This window comes from Gallus gallus, chromosome Z (genome assembly GCF_016699485.2).
Source record: "Gallus gallus isolate bGalGal1 chromosome Z, bGalGal1.mat.broiler.GRCg7b, whole genome shotgun sequence".
In the NCBI taxonomy this organism is placed as follows: domain Eukaryota; kingdom Metazoa; phylum Chordata; class Aves; order Galliformes; family Phasianidae; genus Gallus; species Gallus gallus.
In genome coordinates this window covers 33,357,495-33,372,532 of record NC_052572.1, presented here as the reverse complement: position 1 = coordinate 33,372,532, position 15,038 = coordinate 33,357,495, and the positions used below count along the sequence as shown (strand labels likewise).

At 36.9% G+C, this 15,038-nt stretch overlaps 1 protein-coding gene across 1 annotated transcript in view; it reads right to left on the bottom strand.

The window, feature by feature from the left end:
- CNTLN (centlein, centrosomal protein) overlaps positions 1 to 15,038 on the bottom strand; it is a 191,099-nt gene that overhangs the window by 19,581 nt on the left and 156,480 nt on the right. The window contains exons 20-24 of the mRNA XM_015280215.4: positions 14,095 to 14,259; positions 11,199 to 11,296; positions 9,391 to 9,517; positions 7,643 to 7,780; positions 7,127 to 7,312 (exon numbers count right to left, since the gene is read on the bottom strand). Coding sequence (XP_015135701.2) covers positions 7,127 to 7,312; positions 7,643 to 7,780; positions 9,391 to 9,517; positions 11,199 to 11,296; positions 14,095 to 14,259 — 714 coding nt within the window. The remainder of the gene's footprint in view (positions 1 to 7,126; positions 7,313 to 7,642; positions 7,781 to 9,390; positions 9,518 to 11,198; positions 11,297 to 14,094; positions 14,260 to 15,038) is intronic.

Here is a 15,038-nt window from a genome sequence, read left to right as displayed (position 1 = left end):
TAACTTGGCAGGATTCACATACAGTTGTATAAACTATTCAAAATAAACCAATTTTCATCTGCACGGAGAATTGTAGTTCTATTCTAATGAAAATTTAGTCAATTTCTTCCAATTATAAAATGTTATGGCTACCTATTATGCTTAGCATTTTTGAATGAAGAAACAAAACATCAAGGCTCAAATAGCATCCTGCGTCTGATGTATGCACCCCTGTAAAAACCACTTCTGCACACCCCGTGACCACGTTAGAGCAATAATACTGCCAAGGAAATTGAACCCACAGATTTTGAGAATACAGCCCCTGGTGGAAATGTCCTATGAAGAATATTTCTTACTGTTGCACTGTAACTAGAGAACTCCGAGAGTCCGCTGCAAGGACTAACTTCTGTCAAAAGAACTGACTTTGTAGTTGGAGGTACAGTCAGAAGCAGTGTACTTGTACTGCTCTCTTGTTGGAAAGAAACCGATCAAAAAGCCACAGAACATCTTCCAAATATTTGAACATCCCAGTGAAAAATATGTATCATCTCTACTTCTTTTCTTCGTTCCTTTCTCTTTCTGAGACAAGGAACAAACAGGATACCATCTACCCATGGCCATTCTGAGAAGAACGTGTTTCCTGGCCATGCTCTCTCCCAACACAGAACAGTTGAGGAGAAAATGACAATGATTGTAAATAATAGGAATTTGCCAAATGGCAGGATTTTTTAACAAGAAAGCAGCGAGTCATTAATTAGGTCCATTATTTGTAACAGGATTCTAGTTTCACATGACATTTTCAATTAGAAGTACAACTGAAAAAGGCAGCTTCAACATCTCTATTGTCACGTAAAGCTGTCCCGTAAAGCTGTCCCTGTTCTGCCCCATGTGGGGTGCACTAAAGCTGCTGCTCTGGGCTTTCAAACAGTTAACTTAAATTGGTGCCTTTTCCTGAGAGAGCTCACAGTTAACCCATGCAGTGTTTGTGATATCTCAAGGGAAGGTGTTTCACTGGGGCAGAAATAAGCAGTAAGAGTCATCCACAGGTGGAAGTTTTTAACAGAAGCTGTAATATGCTGTAGTTAACTGTATATTATACCATATCCCAAGGCAGCAGTGAGAAAATATGCCATGGAAAAATTGATGCCAAAATAAAGGTAAACTGCAGAAAGGTTAAGAGAGATTAACATAGACTGAGATATAAGGTAAGCTGACTGCACCAAACAGAGGTAGAAGGAGGCCTTGGACACGTCTGTGGCCGTAAAGGAGAAATGCACCTAGCTTAAGGCCTGCTCTGAGCAGCAGAAATGAGGGCAGATGTCTTAGGAGAGTGAGAATGAGATCTCCAAGTAGATCCACTAAGCTTGCCAAGTAAACTGCTGTGGGTCTTGATTTTGGCAGTCAATTTTATCAGATGGTTATATTGGAGACCTATCAAGAACAATGCCAGAACAGACCAGATGTGAACTGTGCTTCTGTGGGTATCCTCAATGGAGGGCACACGCCTCCCAAATCACAGAGGCATTATGGAAGTGAGAAACGCACTAAGCTGACTTTAAAGCATTTGGCTGCCATCACCTATTTATTACAGCAGTACTTGAATATAGGTGCCTTATCAGAATTTTGGAACATCTTCCTCAAGGTCAGAGAAGTTCTGAGATGCTCATGCAGATGTCATCAATGCAGACTAACATTTTTTTCCTTCTTCTTCTTCTTCTTCTTCTTTTTTTTAATAAAGGGGTTTTGATAACATACGGCTGAGCAGGACACATAATGTCACTGTGTCTTACTGAGCCTTGCTCCTCTTTCAGGAAGAATCTCTGGCAGCCAAATATGTAGTAAAACTATGAGCGAGTTGGGGAAAAAAAAAAAAAAAAAGCACAATAATGAAGGAAAACAATTAGGGAAGATTTTGGACTGTTTCAAACTGCTTGGACTCTTCAAACTAGTACACTGTATCCTGTATTCACCCAGCCAAGGAGTCTAACGACAGATTTTTAACTTTGTCCAGCGGCTGTTTTCTGTGTGTGTAGTTGCAGGCACTACAAAGACAACAAAGAACATTTTGCTCTGATTGCTGTGTTGCACATAGCGTGCAAGATCCACCTGAGGATCCCCTACTGCAATACATGATATAGAAAATATTGAACAATGGCATACAGTAGAAACTGAATGGTACAAAGAGAATTTATGGTGCTGGTAGATGCTGGACGGGATGAAAAGATGTGGCTTTACAAAAGGAATCTAAAATCCTCCCAGGGTGACTAGCAGCTTTTTCTAGGTGGCTTGTATTCTTCTGTACTAAAAGTACGTTTCATTAGGCCTAGACTACATTATACTTACAGCCTTACCTTCGGTATTATTTATTTTAAATGCCATTGATAAATTCTATCAGGATTTGATATCCTACTGTGAAAATGTTTTATAATCAAGTTTAGCTCTCATCGTCATGGAAATCTAGAAGCATCTAAATTTTATGAATTACTTTTCAATTCAACCACTCGGGCAATTTTTAATCTATTTAACATATTATTGACATTGCATAGTGTAAATTTTTTATTCGACCATCTCAGAGTGCTAGGTCATATATCTTAAAAAACAGTATATTAAAATGAACATTAATGTTTATCAACTGACTTGCATTTCCTTCAAGGAGAGAAAACAGGTTCATTCAATGTAAATTATTTCACATGAAGCCATTCTAAGAAGTATAACTATGCCTTTATGGTTTAATGCTTTAATAATTGAATTTCATATCAGATTTTCATTATTTTAGCCAGAAATGAGGTCAGACTAACTGACCTAAAAACGTCTATCCTGACTGCCTTTTTTGAATGTTGACTCTATATTAACATTTTTAAATTACTCCAATGCTCGTGTCAGTTTTAGAGTAGATATTTATTTCGAATTCTTATTCAGAATGAGGATTAGCGAGAAACAAATTCCTTAAACAGCCCCGTAACAGCATTAAGACATAACATTTCTCAGTTTAAAATACTTCTTCTTACTAAAATTGTTTACAATTCTCCACTGATCATAATCAGTGGAGACTTGTTATGTTAGATTTGGGCACGTTTCATCATATTCATTTAACTTCAGCCTACTACCTTTCAGGTACAGAACAGACATACAAGATTTCTTTCTTTACGCTGTTGCAGAGTTGTTCTGTCTAACGCTAGGTCATATACAGCCTGTAATATCAGTCTTGTTAATAGCATATTTTCAAATCCCACCCTTCAGGCCTTGGCATGGCTAACCATCTCGATCGTCTTCAGTCTCTTCTCCATCCTCTATTGCCACTCGTATTTCCAGGTTATCACCTACAATCCATTTCCCAACTCCTTTATACTGCCTTTTTATTTCTAAATATTAGGTTCTCTTTCGTAACAAACAGAAACACTTATAAGAAGCTGTCTCCCAGTTATAGAACTGTGTTTTTTGTTGCTTAACAAGCTGTTACAGTGCACAGTTCTTCTCACCTACCCTAATCTTTCCTCGTAACAACTTTGGAGAAAGTGCTACTCTGAACAACAGTTAGGTACATCCCCTATTTCAGGTGCCCTGTTTGTTCCCAGTGAATGTAATTTGGGACAAAACACCTGATATCCATAACACACACTAACAGAAATATGTCAAAGAATGCCTCAGAACATATTTCATACAGCAACTTCTGTTGGCAATTGCACCTTACACAATTTTTAGAAACTACTACAATATTTTACAATCTAGCAATTTTTGTTACATGCCGAAGTTCCCCATCTGGGCTCCCAACAGCAGTACTTTACTGTATACTATAGATATCTGACTAACTCATCACTCTAATTTGAACCAGTGGTGTTTAACAAACTCCTACCAGAAATGTCTCCCTCGGGTTTTGTGACTTTGCACATTGATCCAAATGCATTCAAGATTCCGTCATTCTGAGTTACCAGTAACTGCAAAACCAAGTGTCCTTTAATTCAGAATCACAGCACTCTCCCCTGCTCTCCCTCCCAACTTGCAAATACCTCTGTTTCACATTCTGTCTAATACTAAAAGCCTTCCTGCATGGAAAATTAGCATAACAAGACAAATATATACAGGAAATGCTTGCAATAAAATTATGTATTATCATCCCACTATGTTTGTTTTGGCTGTTACAGCACCTATCCTCTCTTCATACATCAAGTTTACCTATTTACTTCCCTTGTACAGACTCCTTACATTTTAATAAAGAAAACCCTTTCTTTTCCCTTCACACTTTTCGCTAGACAAGTCAGATTGCTTGTTAAAGCCTACATGAGACTTAAAAAAAAAAAAAGCCAAAAAACTTGTTAAAAAAAATCTACATCTTATGCTTATTAGGTTGCTGGTAGCCCTCTAAACTACTAGTTAAATACCACGTGCAGATCATTCTGTTTAAGAAGTTTCCTCTGCCATGAGAATTAGGCTCAGTGTTTCATACTACCAAAGCCTTTAGCTTCACCTCACTTACACACCTAGCTGTAAATATTAGCATGAGGGCTGCTCTGAAAGTAATGCCTCCTGTTTTATTTGTTATGTTGGCCCACAGTGTCAGAGGTGGATGTTGGTGTTACGGCAGTAGAGGGTGAACCTTCCCACCAATATTCCATTACATGCTGTTGCCATGTGGCAGATGGCAGCAGAACGACAGTCTGACACAATGGCATCTGACATGGAAATGTGCCTGAAGCAATGCTGTGGAATTGAATTCGTCCATAAGGAAAAAACAGCACACACTGACATTCACTGATCCTTGCTGAATATTTATGGAGACCAAACAGTGGATGTGAACACCGTGAGGTGGTGGGTGGTATGTTTTGGCAGTGGTGACAAGCAGCAGTGGGTCACCTCCACTGGTGCAGTTTTTTATGAGTCTGGCAAAAATGCATAGCAAATAATGGTGGGGATCTTGACAAATAGTGCTCTGTAGCTGACAGTTTTCTGTATGAAATGGTGTTATTATGCTATTGTATCTGTTACAATTTCCATGGAAATAAACACGAGACATTACTTTCGCAGTGACCTGTGTACATTCAGTCTTTTTCTCTTGCAGAGTCTGACAGAATGCAGTGCTCTCCTCTGCATTTTGTGTAATGTAAGTATTCATAATTCTTGAAAGAATTTGATCCTTTTGGCAAAAGGAAATGCTTCTTGATTCTTCTCCTTTTATGGGTCACATACCCACAGTCCACTTCAGTTTTGCCTCTAGATGATCCCTGCAGAATGGATTTGAAGAATCTGGCTCACAGTTGTATTTAATTTGATGCCCCAAGGTACTGCAAATATCTCCTGCCGGTGCTTTCTAATGTATACTAGCCACTCCTGCTTCACATATCAGAGTCATTTCCTTCTTCAGAATAAAATTAAAAACAGGAGATCCAAAACATGCTACAGTGATTGCTACTTGAATTCTTCTGTAACTATCTGCTATAAACAGAAAGAACTACACTCTTTTCTGAAGTTTCTCTTTTGTCTTATTAGCTGAATCAATCCATTAGCAATGTTGAAATGACTTGCTGTATGTAAAAAGAACTGTAGGGTATTATGAGACACAGTAAAGCAAGCAAAGGTAACCAAATCCAAGTGATTACTGAGACTACATTTGGACTCAGAAAAATCAAGTCAGGCTTGAAAAATGAGGAGGATATCAGATAAAGGTAAAAGGGTCACACAAATAACTTAAATAGGTTCAGAGAGGAACAGTTTAAATTTGATTAAATTTGATCTCTATACAGAAAAAAAACATTTAAGGTATTGAGACTAGAGGGAGAACCAGACACCAAGACAAGGGAAAACTGACAGCAGCCTGGAAGGAAAGAGTAGAAATGAGGCCAACCAGACTTCAAAGGAAGAGCTGGTGTAGCAAGAAGCACTGATACTTCTTATTGTGCCATCTTGATTTTCCTATGGGGGTGCATGGAGTAGTAAGAGGCATTTAAGGATGACTTACGTGAAGCATTACAGAATTCCACTGAAAAACCAAGGTTTTTCAACTACACGTTTTATAGTGGTACACTGTGAATAAAATTTGATTTCAGAGACCATTTTTTTCCACAGATATCTTGCACCTAACTAAACAAAGTTGTCTACTAAGGAACTCTCTGTTCATCAATATTTCACTTATACACAGCATTTTTATTTTCAAAAAATCTTTCTGCAGAGTGACGGTAGTCAGCAAATATTTTACTTGAAATATGCATGCACATATATTCTTTTATCCAGGAGAAAACCTACATATTTAGCTTTAGTAGCTAAGTATTATTACATACAGAGAAACTACATATTGATATTTTGTGTGTGTACGGCATGATCCTATAAATGCTAATGGATACTTGTGGTTATTAAAAGAGCTACAGTCATTCATCAAATAATGAAGTATCATAGTTGCTGATGTGTAATTTGTGCCATTACTGCTATTCCTACTTCCTCATTTGCTGATTTTTATTAAACTTTATAGGAGTATGTAAAGTATCTGCATTACAAACAATTGTTCATCTCCTTTTTTCAATAATTGCTACTGCATTTTATTCAGTGAAGTCACTCCAAAATTCACATTAGCCCCAGTGATGAGAGAACTGTGGTCCTGTTCTGAATAATATCCGGTGTTTTATTAAAACAACAAGTACACATCAGGTTAGTTTATGCTTTCCCAAACTTAGCCATGAACAACCACGTAGCTATAGAAAGAAAACTCATTTCTTTCTCCTCTAATAGAATTCTGTATTAGAAGAAAGCACATCTTTCCCCATGAAAAAGGAGTTTCCAAAGCACATCTTGTGGGAAATGGGATAATTCACACAAATCAACAGATATGAATTATATTATCCAATGTGTTGGTGAAATCTTTCCTGCAGAGTCATTTACTATACAACAATGCACTTTTTTTTTGTGGAAAAAAGAAAGTACACTGGCAGCCATCTGCAAAAGGGCTACAGATAGGAATGATGTTATTCTACAGAAGTCTAGGAGACCTACAGAGTCTTTCCTTCCCATTCAGACCAGTTCACAGCTGACACCCAGCCAGTGCAAGAGCTTCAAATACTGCTCCAGATCACAGAATGCAGCATAGATCAGGTCTTTAGCCTTTTCACTTCCACCCAAGACTACCTTTATTTATCTGAAAGAAAGAAAAGCAAATTCAAACCTTCACAAACGTCATGAACTCCTCTATTTTGTCATTGGCGAGCAGTAGCTTCTTTTGAACAGTCTCCAAAGCCTGCCCACTCTGTTTGGCCAATCCGTGTAGTTGTTGAGATGCTGCAGTCTCGAGTTCAGTCATAGCATATTCGGTCTCAATCACTTTGCTCTCTAGATTGGACAGCCTGAGAATCTGGAATACATCAGAGGGACACAGCAGTGACATGATAAAAGCTGACAGCCAGGCATGGTAGTTCACAAACAAACAAACAAATCTCCCACAAAATGATAAATAGCACAGAACATGTAAAAGATAATTTCAAGGGGAAAAGTAATAGCAGTCACTGAGTCCACACTTCAGCACCGAAATTTCGGTGAGCAAATAAAAACAGTGAAACACATTACTATGGTTCTCTTTCTCCTTTATGTATTTAAAAAGTCTAAGATGATGACCTTGCAACTTTTCATTTGAAAGCGAGGTATGAAAAAGTTCCACAATAAACTCAACACAAAGCTAATATACCTTTTTCTCCAGTTCATCTTTAGCCTTGTGATACATCTGCTCATAATGAGACTTCTCTTTTGTAGCTACATTAAGTCTCTGTTTCAGTGAGTCAATGGCAGTTTTTTTGTTTGAACAGTCTTCAGACAGTGACTTTACCTGAAACAAAAGTGAAAGTCAATTTGATTATCAAGATAGAAAAGACAAAAATAAAAACCAAGCCTAACCATATTGCAATATAACTCCCTGCTTTACATAAATTACTTTATTAAAGTATCTACTTCTGAAATTACAAAGTCTATTATTGCTGACCGCCTAGCAGAGATCAGATTCCATATACACTGCTGTTATACAAAGCCTTGCATTAAACGCAAAGAAAACTCTTCATTTGCAGGGCTGCAATGTCACAGTGAATGTAAAAGTGAATAAACCACAGCTTTCACTCAATCAATCAGAGGTAAACTACATCAATCAAAACCGAGCTGAGGAAATAGTAACTGTCAACAAGCTAATAGTCTCCACATCATCTAAGATAATTATTATAATTTTGCCATACAATGAAAACACTGATTCTGTGTAAAATGAAAGAGGCCAACGCTCCTAGAATATCATTCATGTTCTCCTGACAGTATTAATCACAAAGTTGTCCAGGCAGTATCGAGTAACAGGGAATTTCTTTGATCTTCTGCTGAAGTTAATGTAAAATTTATGAAGCTGATTTTCCATATGGAATAACCAAAGCAATGTATGGAATTTGATTCTCTGGAATCTGAAAATTGCAGCATTTATAATACTCAAAAACAGGATTAAAGTACATCCTTCCATTCTGAATCGTTTTTCAAAAAACAAAACCAGGTTTTTCTCTCATTTCACACTTTAACTCCCTTGCTTAGTTATGCTTTCGCTCTCTGGCTGAGCGTTTCTTAATAGCACCTCATCTTTGGCATGGAGGGTAAGAGAGCTGAAAGCACTTAATGACTTCAAGCAGAGGTAGTGTCTACAGTATGCAGCGAGCACCTGCATTCTAGGATAAAGAAAAGGCAAAATGGTAAATGGTTTATTTCTATTTTGAGGTCATATGCCACATAACCTCACAGACAACCAAATGTCACAATCTTTTTTGGGAATTAAAGACTAGAGTGCAACATATTGCTTGGATAAAATGGAAAGATGCCAAGTCATATGCAAGTTCTTCTATTTTCAGTGAAATTATGCTAGAATTTTGCTGGAGAAATAATCTAGTATAGAAATTAAGCTTCACCTGTACAGATAGAATTACTTTAAGTGTTAAAAGCTAGTAAGTGTGAATCGTTCATAATACTCCAGTACAATACAAATTAACATACTAAACCATTTAAATACGGCATCCAGGAGATGCGCAAGGACCTCATTAGCACGGGTCAGGTAAAATCATCCTTGCTCCAGGTCTACTGTTTTTAAAGAACTCAGACTGTATAAAAGAAAATCGTGCTACTTACAGCATGTCTTTGCAATTTAGTGTTCTGAATACCTTAAATTTTAGTTACCTCTTATGATCAGGCTGAATAAATTATGCTGAATCCATCCAAACTATCACCATATACTGATTTCATACAAATTGAAGTGGAGGGAGTGATATGGTTAAATTAACTGCATGTTGTATGCTTAAAGCAATATACTGATTTTGTATGTATTAGAATAACTTCTTCAAGAAGTTATTCTTCAAATAACTTCTCCAAATATGTTAACCCTTGGTTTTCTTAAAACTGTAGGTAGCAAGAAAGAAGTACCTTTCTCTGAAGACTTTCTAGTGATTCGTTACAGGCTTTCTCATTTTCTTGGTTTGCTTTTAGACGAGACCTAAAGTCTTCTATCAAATGTCTTTTCATATTAAGGTCCCTCTCCAATCGAGAAATCCTAAAAGGGAAGAAGTCACACTGCATGTTAGTTAGAAAATACTGCTGGTATGCAAGTGTTTTGAACAATTTACAAAAGGAAATGCAGTAGAGAAACTATCATTACATAGTTTTCAATTTTTTTGAATAGAAGATTCAGATCTTCTAGCTTACCTTACTCTTAACCATAAAGACACATCAATAGACTGATTTTTAAATGGGTGATTTATTTTGTGATTTGCTTTTAGATGTGGTTTATGCTCTAACTTGCATTATTTCAACTCATAATAATACTTTCTAAGATATTACTAAGAAAGAAAGGAAGTTAAATTAATTAAAGTCTGACATTTGAAGGAGATATCTTTCAAAAATTATTTTGTACAAAATTATTTTATTTTGTACAAAATTCTTTTTAAAAGAAAGTGAAGGGGGGAATTCTCCTCTCATCCAACTCAGCAATAAACAGAAATACAAGAAAAAAAAAAACTTCTACTATCTGACAAAGATTGAAACAAAATCAGCACTTTTCAGAAATTTCTCAACTGAAGAAATTCTCATGTACTACAAGGTGATCTCTGTTTAATGAGAAAATCGTGTCTCATGCAATACATCTGCAGTTGTCACACACATTCACTATAAACATAAGCAACACCCAAGCTCTGGAAATCCAGACATCTGGATTTCTTTTTATGAAAGCAAAAATGACAATCTATTCGGGAATAAAATACTGTTGATACCATGTCAGTGTCACATGAAAAGTCAGGAAACTACCACATCTTAAAATTTCTTCCATCTATTTCACATTTATGCTACTGTTGTTTTGGCGATTAAATCTCGAAGTTCATGAAAAAGCAGTATCAATTCTATGAAGGAAGCACGATCACCGGTAACTCTAATTTAAAGTTAAGCTGAAATACTGTGGTAGAAGACATCAGTTTTATTTGGAAACCAAAAATACACCACACATGATTCAACCATTTCAAGAGTCCTCTATATTTGAAATGATAAAAAATCAGATAAGTAAACTGTATTCTTTCTACATATAAAAATATAGCAATGGCTAGAGGAGTTAAACTTTGCAACAGGAAGAAATTCACAGATACACTAATAGGTAACATTTATAAAGCAACATAACTGAAGAACTGTATTACATCAGTCCAAGTAAGTGGGCAGAATAAAAATCTCAGATGCATGCTTCAAACCAATACATGTGAATTTCAAAACGAGTGGTAAACCTTAATCAATTCAAATAGAAAGAAATACAACTGTCCTTTTGAACTTTCATGAATGTAAGACTGGATAGTTAATCTTCTTTAAGCATGTGAACCTTGACATGTCTCCTAGCCCCTAGGCAAAGAATTACAGTATTTGAAAGACGGTACTTAACAGTGCTGAGGAATTCATTTAGACTTACATCAAGGATAAAAACAAAAGTCCACTCTAGGGTCTGAGTTCTGATTTAAGGCACTCTTATTGCAACACAGAGACGCTTACCACATAACAGTTTAAACAACGTGCAATTTTATCATGTACTTCTCGAAGTTCTTAAAAACAAAACAAACCACAAAAACACAGACATGCAGACACAGATCCGTAACAGTCCGCGACATCCTAAGAGGAATCCAACGCTCAGTCAATGCCGTACCGACTGCACAGCTGCCGCTGGGTGGCACCAAACACAATGGATAAAACAGTGAACATACTTAGCCTGGAGTTCCCGAACCTGGTCTTCTTTTTCCTGGACCTCGTTTTTCAGTGACTTAATGGTCGCTGATTGCTTAGTGATTTCAGCATTCGAATTCTGTGTTGGAGAATATTAGAACAGAAATAAATCAGATTCAGTGTTATCTCAGTCAACAGCAAATCTGTTTGAAATAATGGGCCACGTGAACTTCCACATACTGCAAGACTGTATTAAACACTAATTGGAATTGGTTGCATTGCACAAAAGGAGTATTTTTACTTTTGAGCAACACTTAAACAAAAATGCTTTCATTGGAAAATATTCTCAAGGCCAGCAGTCTTCTGGCGGTACCAAAATGTATGATTAATAGATATTCATCAAAACACCTCCAAGCTGAGTGCCCTAACAGGGACAAATTTCCTCTTGCATAGCAAAAAGAGTTGTGAAGGTAACAGGAGAGAAAAGAAATAAAATCTGGCCTTTATTTGAACCATATTTTTACATGGTTCTACTACTGCACAAGAGCCTACATAGAATGGTTTCCAACAATCCCTTTCATCTTGGGCATTTGGGAATGCCAAAAAATCCTACTACAGCAGTTGGCATCTTAGTGTGCCTTAAAACTCAAAGTAGAAGACAACACATTCCTCGTCAGCCATACTAACAAAAATCCTGTCTTTCTGTAATGAATAAGTACAGTCTCAGTGTTTACACATATGCAATGCTAAAGAGGAATTCTGCAGTGTTTGCCTACATAGTAGGAAGCAAAAAAAAAACCAAACCATACCAACCAACCAAACAATAACAACAACAAAAAATCCCCGCAACTCCTCCATGGAAACACACAGATAATCTACCTAAGACTCCAAGATTTAAATACAGTATTATTAAATTGCGTTGCAGAAACAAAACAAAACAAAACAAAGCAGAACAAAAAAAAAATTAACTGGAGTAGCCATCTTAGCAATCTTAGCATACACTCTAAATGCCACTGCTGAAAATGGCAGCTCAGACATACTGCATGTCAAGATTTCAGAACTCCAAGAGGTGTTGCCAAGAGATACGTATCTGCGAAGTGTTTGCACAAAATGAATGCATGCTTTTTTGTGGGTTCAGCCAATGTGCTAAAGTGCTTTACTCATTGTGTATAAGCAGTAAGTGAGCAGATCGGACATGTTATAAACAAAGATTCTTGACGAGAATTCCTCCGCGCAGTGCAGGCTGTAACACCTATTAACATTAATGGGAGCACTGTACCCAACTCTGTGCACTGCCAGTGGAATATGTATTCTTGTGTTCACAGTTAGAAGTAAAATATTGTTCTTAATAACTTCTCTAGTCTGTTTGCTGTTATTATAATGTGAGGTATTACAGAAAATTGTTAAAACCATATATGATAATGGAATATCCTTGAGACCTGTTTGTTGGGGTTGAACTTCACTAGCACGAAGCACAGCATCCAGTTACATAGTTTACACACCAGATAGATATGCACTTGAGTATTTCCGTGGGGCCCTGCATAGGCTTAGAGGCAAAGACATTTGCTTACAGCATTTTGCTTCCAAACTCATCACCTACACCTAAAACACCCCTTATTGGCAAAGTAACAAGGAATCAATACATCCAACATAAACATTTCAGAGTTAGCTCTGAGCAAAGAATTAACAAAATCAGGTAATTTGAGATTTTGAGCAGCAGCAAAAGCTTTTGCAGCTTGCACCTTCAGACATTCAGAGCAGTAATTTCGTACCTCCTTTAACTGTGGTTAACCTGGAACAACAGCTGTCAACTTCTGTGAACTACTTCTGCTAAAAAAGACTTTCAAAACTATTTTTTTTTTTTTCAAATGATCAGGTCAAAATAAGGCTAACAATTTCAGTAACCTGATATAAATAGCTTGTGATGCCCTCACAGTCAAATTACTCATCCAGTTCAACCACTAGTGAAGACACAGAATCATAGAATCAATAGTATCCCAAGTTGGAAAGACCCATAGGGGTCATCGAGTCCCACTCTTGGACACTCTACTATTCCACAGTTGGGATCAATGATTATGTTTATTATAAATGTGCTTTTATTTGGTAATGTATTTATTTTTTTTTTTACATTTAGAATGTAAGACCTCTTTAAGACAGAATTAAAGGTCACGTTAATATTTTTTACATCAGATTCATATGAGGGTGTTAAGACACACTGTTGTACATACACTGCTTTCTTTGAGAAGAGAGGAGGAAGTACTATGATCCAGGCATACAGAATACTGAAAAAGCTCTCAGATGCATCAATAAAGTCTAGAATCTACATCATTCACATTAACAGTCATTGGAGACTGAAAAATGAAATCATCAATTCATCAGTATTTTTCAGCTAGCCAATCTACAAAAAAAAAACCCTCAAATATAAAAAGAACAATCTCTCTCTGAAGACAAAAAGAGTAGTGACTAACGTGTAACGTACTGCTACATGAGCTGCACACTCAGCCAAAATTCATTTCTCCCCTTACGGATAGCTGTTGCCCAGCTCCTCCTTAAAGAAAGCGAAGCAATCACCACAATTCTCGCTCAAGTCATTCCACTGCACTTCTCAATAAGATACATCTAATTGTACAAAAACTCAACAACGCCCCCCCCCCCCCCCCCCCACCCACACACACACACACACTTGGCCTGTCTGGTTGCAAAAAATGTATTAATTATACGTCCCAGTTCTTCAGGTTATGGCTACATTTCTATTTAACATCAAAGATTATTTGAAACCTAAGTTGCTAATCCTTGGCATATCATATATAAATGATATGTACACATTAGTGTGTGTGCGCATATATATATATATATACATATATTTATCTGCTTGACCCAGTTATTAAACACTGCTCATGTGAATTACACTCAGCACTGAATAATCTGTTCTGTCACCTTTAGTTTGCACTGCAGCTGTTTCATCTCTAAATCAATGTTCTTTGAAGGAGCTGGTGTGACTTCACTCTTGCCAGCAGTTTGAGACAGATGTTCTCTCAACTTCAATTTTCCTTGTAAATCTTCCTTCTCCTGTTGCCATTTGGCCAGGTTGGAGGTCAACACCTGTTTTACAAACAGAAGGAACAGTCACAATTGCATCCTAAAAATACTTCTGCTGGATCATATCAGATGTTCTGTGGTTTAGAATTCAAGAAGAATGAAACAGTATATATTATCTACAATTATACTGCATTGTTCTTGGTTGAAGCCTCCAGTCCATGCAAAAATGAAGTCTGGCAGGAGAGAGAAGTAAAATAAGATCAAAAACAACCAATTTTTTTAAAGGCAAGCTGATTCAACTTTGACTGTTGCAATTTTTACCATTGCAGGAAAACTTTTTCATTAAAAAAAAAAACAAAACCTGAAATGGTAGTTACTGTTGAAACCTATTTACCTAGAGCCTCTCTGGGATTGTGAAATTATTTCTGTACTGATAAAGAAGTACCAAGATTTCTCAAGCATCAAAGTGTATGAAATAAAGGCAGTTAAATGTCAAATCTTTTTAATGGTGACCACTACGCTTGCTTGAATTGCTGTGTTGATAACTAACTGCTATAAAACATACACTCTTCTCTTGGCTTTTGTTTTGATATTTGTAGGGCTTGTAGAGGTTAAAGCAAAGTGGACCAGCTGCACTAAATATCTTCTGGTTGGCTGGTCTTTACTCATGTTGTGTTATTTCTTCCCTTTCACATATATGCACCATAGCCAGAGAACCACATATTCCATAACCTTGACTCTAGGGCTGAGGTACTTAAGTGGTAAAAGCCAAGCTGGAGCAGGACAGGATAACAGATGTTAGTTGTTTATTCCACTGGGTAGGTCTTACCACCCTATACTGC